This window comes from Physeter macrocephalus, chromosome 9 (assembly GCF_002837175.3).
Source record: "Physeter macrocephalus isolate SW-GA chromosome 9, ASM283717v5, whole genome shotgun sequence".
In the NCBI taxonomy this organism is placed as follows: Eukaryota; Metazoa; Chordata; class Mammalia; order Artiodactyla; family Physeteridae; genus Physeter; species Physeter macrocephalus.
In genome coordinates this window covers 85,719,577-85,732,244 of record NC_041222.1, presented here as the reverse complement: position 1 = coordinate 85,732,244, position 12,668 = coordinate 85,719,577, and the positions used below count along the sequence as shown (strand labels likewise).

Here is a 12,668-nt window from a genome sequence, read left to right as displayed (position 1 = left end):
TATAATGGTGGATTTGTGTCATTATGCATTTGTCAAGACCCACAGAACATACAATACCAAGAGTTAACACTAAGGCAAACTACAGACTTAGGATGATGCTGATGTGTCAATGTAGTATCTTCATTTTAACACATGTATAATTGAGTGTGGGATGCTGCAGCTGGAGAACACTGGGGAGAGATGGGGGGGTATATGAGAAATCACCGTACCCTCTGCTCAATTTTGCTATACCTTAAAACTGCTCTACAAAAATAGTCTATTTTTTTAAATTCTTTAGAAAAAATAAAGAGGTACTAGACTTACTCTTTGACCATCAACACTGGGCTAGACAACAAGAGGTAAGTGATGCCTTCAAAACTGAGGTAAAATTATTTTGAATACAGAACTCGTAACCAGATAAATTACAAACTGGCATTTACAGTTATGTATGGGCTCAAAATTTAAACCTTAAATAAATCTTCTCTCAAAATTATTGGAGGATACTCCAGAAATTGAGAGAAAAGCACTGTAAACACAGAGGATCTGAGAAACCACATTAGAAGTTCAGTGCAGCTTCTGAGAAGTAGGCTAAGAGACCCATACAGATGGGAGCAAGAGACAAGGGACTCAAGGAAGATTTTCTCCAAGAAGCTGACTCCACACAATACAGAGTGTAAGATAAATTACTCATACCACAGACAAAAGTTAATATCTCTGACACTAAAAGAGCTTCTGAAAGTAGAGAAGAAAAAAATGGGTGAGATAAGAACAGAAAAAGGCCAAAGAGGCATTTACAAGTAACACAAGATATGCAGCCTCACACATACAACTACACTGAGATACCATTCCCACCCATCAGGTGGACAAAAATCTAAATTGCTGACAACATACAACGCTGGTGAGACTCTGTGAGAAACACTTACATATTACTTGCTGGTAGGAATGCAAAACAGTACAGAGCCCATTGAGGGGAATCTGGTGACATCTCACAGAATTACATACACATTTAAGATCTGATTCAGTTCTATCTCTAGAAATCTATCCTAATGGTGCTGGCAAGACAAATGGACAAGGCTATTCATTGCAGTTATTATTTCTAATAGCAGAAGAGTAGAAACAACCTAAATATCCAAATAACTGACTACTGAACAAACTAATTTGGTACATCCACACAATGGAATACTGTTCAGTTGTAAAGAGTCATGAGCAATTTCTCTATATACTGCTAAGAAGAGGTCACCTATACATACTGTTAAGTGGAAAAAGCAAATAACAGAAGAGTAAGTAGGTGTGTATATATTCACTGGGCACCAATGTCAGTTAGTTGTCAATGGTGGGTTATATCACCCATCTGAGGATCACAGATTTTCCAGTGGAAAACAGAACAAGACCCTTTATTAGGTAGCTACATCTATTTGTTGACTGAAATGAGAAAAAAAAGCCTAATTTACAAAATAAACTGTTCAATGACTCACCAAACCATTACTTAAACTGTACTAAACCATGACAGGCAAGTAAAACTATATACACTCAAACTGTTTTAACAAGCTCATTCAGACACATGTTCCAAAATAACCAACTTTTGACTTAACTTTGCATGGACTCAGATGTTCCAAGGATAAAGACCAACGTATGTTCCAGCAACTCATTTGGATTAAAAATACCAATCCCCCTACACTCCACACTCATTGCCTCCAATCCTATTAACTCACTCATTCCTCCCCTGTGAGCACCTTTCCCTCTTGTGAAATTTCCCTGGGAGGCTGTCAAGGTGACAGTCTCCCTGTTGATTAGCAATTTTAATTAGCCTGGCTTTACATGATCAGCAGTGGTTTCTGGGGGTGCCAGTTCAACAAACAGAAAAAGAGTATGACTTTATAACTTTAAGGGGGAAATCAGGAAATCTGAGAGGTGTTAAATACTCTCATCGTACAAGCAGGAAATCTGAAAATCCATCTCTAAAGAAAACATTCACAAGAGAAAACATTCACAAGTAGAGACGAAAAGCAAAGAGACACTAAGACAATCATAAGAGATAGAGCTAATTCAAGAAAGGCTTTTTAAAAATGCAACTTACAGGGGCTTCCCTGGTGGCACAGTGGTTAAGAATCCACCTGCCAATGCAGGGGACACAGGTTCGAGCCCTGGTCCAGGAAGATCCCACATTTCGTGGAGCAACTAAGCCCATGTGCCACAACTACTGAGCCTACGCTCTAGAGCCTGTGAGCCACAATTACTGAGTCGTGGAGCAACTAAGCCCATGTGCCACAACTACTGAGCCTACGCTCTAGAGCCTGTGAGCCACAATTACTGAGCCCGCATGCCACAACTAGTGAAGCCCACGCACCTAAAGCCTGTGCTCCACAACAAGAGAAGCCACCGCAATGACAAGCCAACACATCGCAATGAAGAGTAGCCCCTGCTCGCCGCAACTAGAGAAAGCCCGCACACAGCAACGAAGACCCAATGCAGCCAAAAATAAATAAATAAAAATAAATAAATTACAAAAAATAAAAAAAAATAAGTTTCTAGAGAAGAGGGGAAAAAAACCACTGGACACATACAAAGGTTCAGAAATGAAAATGGCATACAACTTCCCCAAATAGCAACACTGGATCTCAAAGACAATGAATGGAGCAATGCCTGGAAAATTCTGAAAGAAAAAGTTATTTCCAACCTAGAATCTTTTCCCTGCCAAATATAAAGCATGAGAGTAGAATAACAACAATGTTGATACAAAGTCCAAAAAAACTTCCATCTTCTATGTGCATTTTTAAAAATTCTTATTAGAGACAATTTCAGGAAATCTGAGCAGTGGAAAGTAAAGAATATGAATGAATCACTATACATTCCACTTGCAGCTTTAACAATCAACTCATTCACTGCCTACTCTTGAAACTTTTGAAGACGTACATGCTTTACCTAGACAAGAGTACACACTAAGAGACAAAATGCACGGGAACCAGGAGGAAAGGAGAATCTAACATACAAAAGAGGAAAAAGAAATTCCAAGGATGACAATGTTGCAGCAGGTCGAGAGAATAATCAACAGATTAGAAAAGGACAGAAGGCGCTAGGAAAAAATCCTCTAAGAAAAACACGGACAGATGGATTATCTATCACATTTGGCATGCAGGAAATTATACTGAGAGGAGTTTTATAAAGCTGTTGGAGGGTTTAAGAGACTTCAACTTGCAAAGAAACTTAAACAAATAGAAAAAAACTAAAGCAATCACTAAACTCCAGGAAAAATATAATGTGCAAAAAAAATAATCATACTGCATTACTTGGTTCAAAAGTTCAGTACTTATGCAGTAATCATGATAGAAACAATAAGTACCATTTTAGCCAAAACTTAGAAGGCTAAAGAAGTAGTAAGTAAAACTGTCCCTGTTTGCAGATGACATGATGCTATACATAGAAAGTCCTAAAAGATGCTACCAGGAAACTACCAGAGCTCATCAATGAATTTGACAGTTGCTGGATACAAAATTAATATACAGAAATTGTTTGCATTTGTATACACTAAAAACAAAATATCAGAAAGAGAAATTAAGGGAACAATCCCATTAACCACTGCATCAAAAAGAATGTATCTAGAAATAAACCTACCTAAGGAGGCAAAAGACCTGTACTCCAAAGACTGTAAGACACTGATGAAAGAAACTGAAGACAAAAGATATGCTGTGTTCTTGGAATGGAAGAATCAATATTGTTAAAATGACCATACTACCCAAGGCAATCTACAGATTCAGTGCAATTCCTATCAAATTACCAATGGCATTTTTCACATAACTGCAACAAAAAATTTCATTTGTATGGAAACACAAAAGACCGCCAATAGCCAAAACAGTCTTGAGAAAGAAGAACAGGGCTGGAGGAATCATGCTCCCTGACCTCAGATTATACTACAAAGCTACAGTAATCAAAACAGTATGGTACTGGCACAAAAACCGACATAGAGATCAATGGAACACTATAAAAAGCCCAGAAATAAATCCACGCACTGATGGTCAATTAATCTACGACAAAGGAGGCAAGAATATACAGTGGAAAAAAGACAGTCTCTTCAATAAGTAGTGCTGAGAAAACTGGACAGCTAAATGTAAAACAATGGAATTAGAACATTCCCTAACACCATATACAAAAATAAACTCAACTGGATTAAAGACCTAAATGTAAGACTGGATCCTATAAAACTCCTAGAAGAAAACATAGGCAGAATGCTCTTTGACATAAATCACAGCAATATTTTTTTGGATCTGCCTCTTACAGTAATGGAAATAAAAGCAAAAATAAACAAATGTGACCTAATTAAACTTAAATGCTTTTGCATAGCAAAGGAAACCATAAACAAAATGAAAAAATCTACGGACTGGGAGAAAAATGATGCTACTGACAAGGGATTAATTTTCAAAATATACAAATAGTTCATACAGCTTAATATCAAAAAAAAAAAACCCAATCAAAAGATGGGCAGAAGACCTCAACAGGCATTTCTCCAAAGATGACATACAGATGGGCAACAGAACATTAAAAGAGGCTCAACATGCATTAATTAGAGAAATGCAAATCAAAAGTACAAAGAGGGGGTTTCCCTGGTGGCGCAGTGGTTGAGAATCCACCTGCCGATGCAGGGGACATGGGTTCGTGCCCCGGTCCGGGAAGATCCCACATGCTGCGGAGCGGCTGGGCCCGTGAGCCATGGCCGCTGAGCCTGCGCGTCCAGAGCCTGTGCTCCGCAACGGGAGAGGCCACAAGAGGGAGAGGCCCGCGTACCACACACACAAAAAAAAGTACGAAGAGGTATCACCTCACACCAGTCAGAATGGCTATCATCAAAAAATCTACAAATAATAAATGCTGGAGAGGGTGTGGAGAAAAAGAAACCCTCCCTACACTGTTGGTGGGAACGTAAACTGGTACAGCCACTATGGAGAACAGTATAGAGGTTCCTTAGAAAACTAAAAACAGAGCTACCATATGATACTGCAACCCATGCACCCCAATATTTTTAGCAGCACTAATTATAACAGCCAAGATCTGGAAGTAACCTAAATGTCCATCAACAGATAAATGGATAAAGAAGATGTGGTACGTATATACAAAAGAATATTACTCAGCCATAAAAAAATAAATGAAATAATGCCATCTGCAGCTACATGGATGGACTTAGAGATTATCATACTAACTGAAGCAAAGACAAATATCATATGCTATCACTTATATGTGGAATCTAAAAAAATGACACACATGAACTTATTTACAAAACAGAAATAGGCTCACAGACACAGAAGACAAACTTATGGTTACTAAAGGAGACATAATGGGGGAAGGGGATAAATTAGGAGTTTGGGCTTAACGTATACATACTACTATATATAAAATAGGTAAACAACAGAACCTATTTTATAGCAGATGGAACGATACTCAGCATCTTTTTAAAAAAATATATCTTATTTATTTATCTATCTGTCTGTCTGTCTATGCCAGGTATCAGTTGCGGCAGTCAGGATCTTCGTTGCAGCACGCGGGATCTTTAGTTGTGTCAGGCGGGATCTTTTAGTTGTGGCATGCACTCTTAGTTGCAGCATGTGGGATCTAGTTCCCTGACCAGGGATTGAACCCAGGCCTCCTGCATTGGGTGCGTGGAGTCTTAGCCACTGCACCACCAGGGAAGTCCCAATATAATCAATATCTTGTTAATAACTTATAATGGAAAAGAATCTGAAAAAGAACACATACATATGTACATGTATATATACACAACTGAATCTCTTTGTTGTATACCTGAAACTAACCCAACATTGTAAATTAACTTTACTTCAATAAAAAAATTAAGTATTGACTTCATTATTTTTTTAAAAAAAAGGTTAACGGGAGAAAAAGATGTTATGTGAAAAAGCCATCATCCTCAACAGGTTTCAATACATATCTAAATTTATCAGATCAAGAGAAATTTGTATACTCATTTACAAATTTTGAAGGTAAACATCAAAATGAATGGAGTGCCTACTTTTTGATATAAGTCTTTGGCACTACTTGACATTTCACCCATGAATTTTTATTGATTTGATAAAAATAAAATCAAGGTTTTAAAAATATTTGAATATAGCAAAAACAGTTGTTAATCTGAGTATTAGGCACATGGATATCTATTACTACCATTCCCTGTACCTATCAGTATAATGTCATAAAAGGAGAAAATTTGCAACCTTTGGTAAACTAGTAAAAATGGAGGCTAACTCTACAGGAAAAAAAAATATGAAAAAAGTTTTACTGTATAAAAGGACTTGCTGCCCAACGTCATTAGGTATATATAAACTACCACTTTAGTAACCAATTAAATTCCAACATATTTATATAAATAAACCTCAGTTATTTTAAAAATAGAAATCCCTGGAACTTCCCTGGTGGCGCAGTGGTTAAGAATCCGCCTGCCAATGCAGGGGATATGGGTTTGAGCCCAGGTCCAGGAAGACCCCACATGCCGCAGAGCAACTAAGCCCATGTGCCACAACTACTGAGCCTGCGCTCTACAGGAGCTCATGAGCCACAGCTACTGAGCCCACATGCCACAACTACTGAAGCCTGCACACCTAGAGCCCATGCTCCTCAACAAGAGAAGCCACCACAATGAGAAGCCCGCACACCACACGAAGAGAGCCCCCACTCGCCGCAACTAGAGAAAGCCCGTGCACAGCAACAAAGACCCAATGCAGCAAAAATTAATTAATTAAAAAAAAATAGAAATCCCTAATATGTTGAACTAGGTACATAAAGAGAATGCAAAAAATTCAATTTTCAAATTTTTATTGATCACTCACACCCTAATGTCAAACATTGTCAGGTATATTAGGAGTTGCCCACTGTGGTAGTTTTAAAACATGACCACAATTCTCTGACACTTCTCCTACGGAGCAGAGTACATTCCCACTCCCTTGAACCTGGGCAGACCTCTTGAGACTGCTTCAATGAACAAAATGCAACAGAAGTGAACCTGTATGACTTCCAAGGCTCCAAGAGAAAAGACCATGCCACTTTGCCTGTTTCTCTTGGGATACTTGCTCTGGGAGCCTTCATGTAGTAAGTCCAGCTACACAATGGCCCACAGAGGAAGAGAAACATCCTAGGAGCCTTATCCACTGACGGCCCCCACTTTAGCCTTTCAGATGGCACCAGACTAAGGGCATAGCTGAGCCAGCATACCAACTCTGGAATGCCTATTTTGGCTTCTTGCTGCATGAGAAAAAGAAACCCTCTTTGTGTGTGAATTTTCTTTATTTGTAAATGGGCACATTTGTTACTGATACAGGGATTTAAAAGTAACAAAGCCTTTGTCTATGTTAACAGGAAAAATGATTAAGACTAGTTTATAAGTAATACTGATCAAGGGATCAGTAATCTCTCTAAAATAGAGTATAATACGCAACAGTGAAAAACAATAAATGACCCCAGGGTTTCATATGTTAAAATATTCAACAACAGGCTGATTAGAATTTACAGAATACCTACTTTGTCTTTAGCACTACGCCATATGCTCTAAAAAATATCGAAGAGTAAGAAAATATAAGATCAAAGTACTGGCTAGGATTAGACAATCTCTCCCTTAACAGTAACATCTCTTGGTTTAGCTCCTTCAATTACTTACACCATACTACACATCACTTTAATCAATTCTCTCTCCTAAGAATATGACTAAATCAGTGAAGAAAATAGGAGTGCTGAATTTAGAATGGTGTGCATAAAAAGAACTTGAGGGTACGAATTACTATTTCAAATGACAGAAACATGGGGTGTTCACTGATCAACAAAAACTTGACAGCAATTTTTGCAACTAATGAGATGGAATAAACATTTCGTTATAAACGGTATGATCAACAACAAAAAAATACTTTTTGCAGAGCAGCTATAATGTGCCAGGCACCTACCTAAGCACCTGACACACATAAACACATTTATTCTTCATAATAACCCCAATAGATACATACCATAACAGTCCCATTGTTTAGATGAGAAAAACCAAGGCTTAAGAAGATACAAAATGCACCAATGTTTATACAGCTAATAAAAGAACAGAACAGAGCTGATGAGCCAAGCTGGAATTTAAACAGTAACCTCTCAGGTGACTTATACTTCAGTCAGTCACCACTACTGCAAGTTAATCTTACTGACGAATATTTAACAGTTAAATCAATATTATCGTTATGAGAGGAACTAAAATCAAAGAGAAAAGAGAAACTTAAAAATCTTAATCCCTGTGGCTCTTCTACAAAGGAATTCCAAACACTACAGTTAATAAATATAATAAATTCTAAATCACATAGCAACCACTTGTAAGATTAATAGTAATTTTCATAGCAGAATTCTCAGATTCATTTATCAAAGAACCTTAATATGTTATGACAGGTTTTTTTCCAATATTCAAATGTACTTCTGGAATAGAGAAAAACATAAATCTTAAAGAAAATACTACTTACCTATTTTATATTGTAGCCTATAAGATTTTTACCTTTGTTTTTAGGATGCACAAAAATCATGCAAAGTCTAAACTTCTAGTATCGGCTGTGTGCCACAAAAAATAAGAATTAATTTCTATTAAATATTCATTTCATTTCCATACATTTCATTCCAGTAGAGTTCTTTCAAATAAATACACAAAAAACTGAGCTTACCTTTTTCCCTATAAATATCCTAAATCTCACTAAATCTCATACTCAGCCAGTCATCTCAATTTCACATCTTCTTTCAAAAACAAATGATAAATCCTTTGTTTACTATAATCCTATAAGTATTTACAATTCACTTGTTGTATTTACTGGACATCTATAACTTACTGCAAGAGACCACAGGAAAAAAAAACTAATAAGATCCCTACCTTTCAAAAACCTAAACCTGTTTCTTTCACATGTGTATGTGTTTAAAATACTGGCAATCACAAAGCTTTAGGAATAGCAAACCACTAGGAATTACATGAGGGCATTTCTCATTTTTACAACTGTTTTAAATTTATTGCACTGAAGTGTAGAACTGCGCTGCCTACCTGCATCAGCTCTGGACCGCTGGCCAGGTGTCTTCCCGAATGGGGTCTTCATTCATCTGTATTTAAGTGAGCAGCAGAGCTGCTGGACTAGGGTGAAAATTCAGTATGTTCCAATTTGAAACTTTTCACAGAATTTCAATGTTCTTGTTAATCCATCATCCCAAGCGCCTTTTTTTAATAAGTTCAGCAAAAATACGTGAAATCCTAAGTACTCTGTAAGACAGTGAAATAATAGTTCATTACTAGAACATCACAAAAGCAAACTACTCCGAGTAAGCCATCAAACATGATAAATTTTAAACGTAACATCAGCTAAAATACAGTTTGCTGGGAAGCAATTAACTTTATTTCCTCAGACCTCGGTGCCAAGGACAACACAGAGGAGCAGGCGAAAAGGAGGTACTAGACCCCTCAACAAGGAAAAGTGCAGTTCCTCATGGGTCAACTGAACATAATACAGCATCTGGCTTCCCCCATTGTATCCCAACCCATTTTGCTGGCAGCCAATCCATTTTGCTGGCAGAAGTCAGAAAAGGGTAGACACTGGCATGTCAGGAAAGATTTAGACTGGCAGGGCCCATATTCTTGATGGGACACAAAAAGACCGAGCAAGGCACTGCAGCGGGCAACAGAGGTGTGGCAGGTGCATGGTGAACAACAGCTGGAGGGTGAGGCAGCACTGGAAGCTACTTCAAGTCTGAGCCACAGCTAGAGGTATGGTCAGTGAACCAGCAGCCTTGGGCACAAGAAGGGATTACAGCCAGTAAGACTTCACAGTTCCCTTTCTGCTCCCAAGCTTCGGGAAACCAGAGCGGAAGATCCAATAACTCCGGAGGAGCCTCAAAGAAATTTCCATACCCATGCAAAAAAGTGAAGTCAGTTTATCATTTAATTGAAATTTGGGTCCAGTTTACAGTCCACATAGTAAAACATATATGGAAAAGTATTCTCATAAAACACAAAAATATCCACCACAAATTTCACTGAACCACATGACTACGTTCAGTTCTCGTTATTAGTCATCATGTTTACATCGTACAGCCATGCATTAACAGGTTTAAGAATTGAAGGGAATGCATTTTCTAGAGACTAAAATTCAACAAAATAGTTAAAATAATTAAAAAGCCTAAATAACAAGGGAGAGAGGAATCATTTCAACTGGTAAAAATTCTTAACTATATAAAACTTCAAGGGAAATTTAAAAACAAATGGCTTTTATAATTCATTTAATGAATATTCAGAATGCCTACTGTTTGAAGCTTAGGTAGGAGGGGAGAGACAGTACACAAATAAGTAAGGAAAAGAGACAGTATTTCAAGTGGCAATAAGTTATACAGGCATCCCTCAGAGATATTGAGGGTTCAGTTCCAGACCACCACAATAAAGCAAATATTGCAATAAAGTGAGTCACACTATTTTTTGGTTTCCAATGCATATAAAAGTTATGTTCATATTATACTGTACTCTATTAAGTTTGCAGTAGCATTATACCTGAAGAAAACTATGTACATACCTTGATTTAGAAATACTTTATTGCTAAACATGCTAACCATCATCTGCCAATGCCAGGTTGCCACAAACCTTCAATAAAACAAGGTATGCCTGTACAGAAAAAACATGGAAGCAGCACCTTTTCTGAAGGTGACTTTTCCCATGCAAGGTTCATGTGCTCTTCCTAGGAGCTACAACCAGTCTGCCTCCCCACCCACTGAGCTAAGGAAACGAAGTCTAGGCTGTCATGACAACAAAGTCTAGGCTGTCATGACAACAAAGATGTACACTCGTCTTTCCCAAGGCCACCCAACAGACATGTAAGCCTCGCATCACTCTACCTCTTTCAGCACCAGAAATCTCAGCTTCCCCATTCAATTCTTCCCACTCTGATGTATCTTTCCTTACTGGAACCCTACAGCCCTCTTCCCCCATCTGCCCAAACCTCTCTGCTGCCTTCTGAAAGGCAGTCTGTCTGAAGCAAAAGTCTATTTAGGGTCCCCTCCATCCAGCAGCTCTCTCCAAAGTGGTTGTTTGTGTGCCCCAAACCACCTTACTTACACAATCTCTCCTACCCCAACACCCCAACGTGGAGGCACGTGCCATAGCACTCGTAATAACAGGCCCCCCTTTTCGTTGCAGTCATCTACCTATTAATCCTCTAGTCATCTGAACACACTCTTGAAGATCTTGTTTTCCATCACATTCTTGGCAACATACGATCCTGTGAACAACGTGCCCCCTTGGTTCTCTGACATCCTCACTTCAAACTACCTACCCAACTCCAGCCAACTATCTCCACAGTCACAACCTCAACCTTCCCATCACCAATAACTACAATACCTCTGGAATCTTTGTTTCAAGCACCTCACACTCAAAACCACCTCTGATCATTCCACTTTTCCTACACCAGCAGTCCCACTCCAACAATTCTTTGATGCAACCACTACCTCCAAACTACAGCTTGACCTTTATCTTCCTTGGAGACTAACTTCCCTCATTACTCAGCTCAGATTCCACAGATGGTCAACCACTATAGTGACTCCCTTGCTTTTCTCTTCCTGTAACTTTCTGGCAAAACCCTAACCCAACTCCTTACCTACTGCACCCACAATTTCAGCCATTAAGTGGGGCTGACAAACTTCAAATTTACAATCTCGTATCTCGTGGGCATCTGACAATACCAAGCCCATCCTCAGCAGGTAAGGTTCCTTTCTGCTAGTTAGACAGAAGCAAACAAAAAAGAACTACTCATCTTCCCACCACCAAATTCACCAGCTGGTTGGTAGCCTCTGCTACTATAATAACAGATAAACTCTGTTTAAATTCAATCCTTTCATATATTTTATCAATCCCATCTCTATCTTCTCTATCAATTTCTGTTCTCATCAGTATACAATAAATAATGCAGTATTTCCCAATTTTAAAAACATCCCATGACTCTGCTCCTTTTCTCTGACACTCTTTACAAAGCTGCTTCAAAGACTGAAGAATATTTTAATCTACACAAGTATCAATGTTTCTTAACTTAATAAATCAACTTGGTTCTGTAACATGAAAATTTTAGCTTACTGATGGTCTAAATAGAGTATGCACCCTTCTCACTAGCAGATTTAAGCTTATCTTGGTATGATTTTCTACTGCTTACCCACTTCATTAAAATTTTCAGGTTGAACTTATTATAATACTTTTAAAAAGTATAAGACACAGATTGAAAAAAAGAGTTGCACAAGGAAAGGATATAGGAGCTTTTTGAATAATATAAGAAAACAAAATTCCAGATAAAAGTCCTTCCCCATTTTTGACTTGCAATTACTATTCCAACTGCTTGATCTTATCTTAAATCCTGAGACAGCACAATCTCATTTCTAAGATAGCAGGAGTCATAATTTTTTTCAAATATTACACAAAATGTTGTCAAATGGAGCTTAAATTGAAGCCAATAAAAAAGATAGTTCTGGGGCTTCCCTGGTGGCGCAGTGGTTGCGCGTCCGCCTGCCGATGCAGGGGAACCGGGTTCGCGCCCCGCTCTGGGAGGATCCCACATGCCGCGGAGCGGCTGGGCCCGTGAGCCATGGCTGCTGAGCCTGCGCGTCCGGAGCCTGTGCTCCGCAACGGGAGAGGCCACAACAGAGGGAGGCCCGCATACCACCAA

At 38.5% G+C, this 12,668-nt stretch overlaps 1 protein-coding gene across 1 annotated transcript in view; it reads right to left on the bottom strand.

The window, feature by feature from the left end:
• Window positions 1–12,668, bottom strand: part of SPIN1 (spindlin 1) — a 63,244-nt gene that overhangs the window by 31,328 nt on the left and 19,248 nt on the right. The window contains exon 2 of the mRNA XM_024130790.3: window positions 9,023–9,235. Coding sequence (XP_023986558.1) covers window positions 9,023–9,074 — 52 coding nt within the window. The 5' untranslated portion in view covers window positions 9,075–9,235. The remainder of the gene's footprint in view (window positions 1–9,022; window positions 9,236–12,668) is intronic.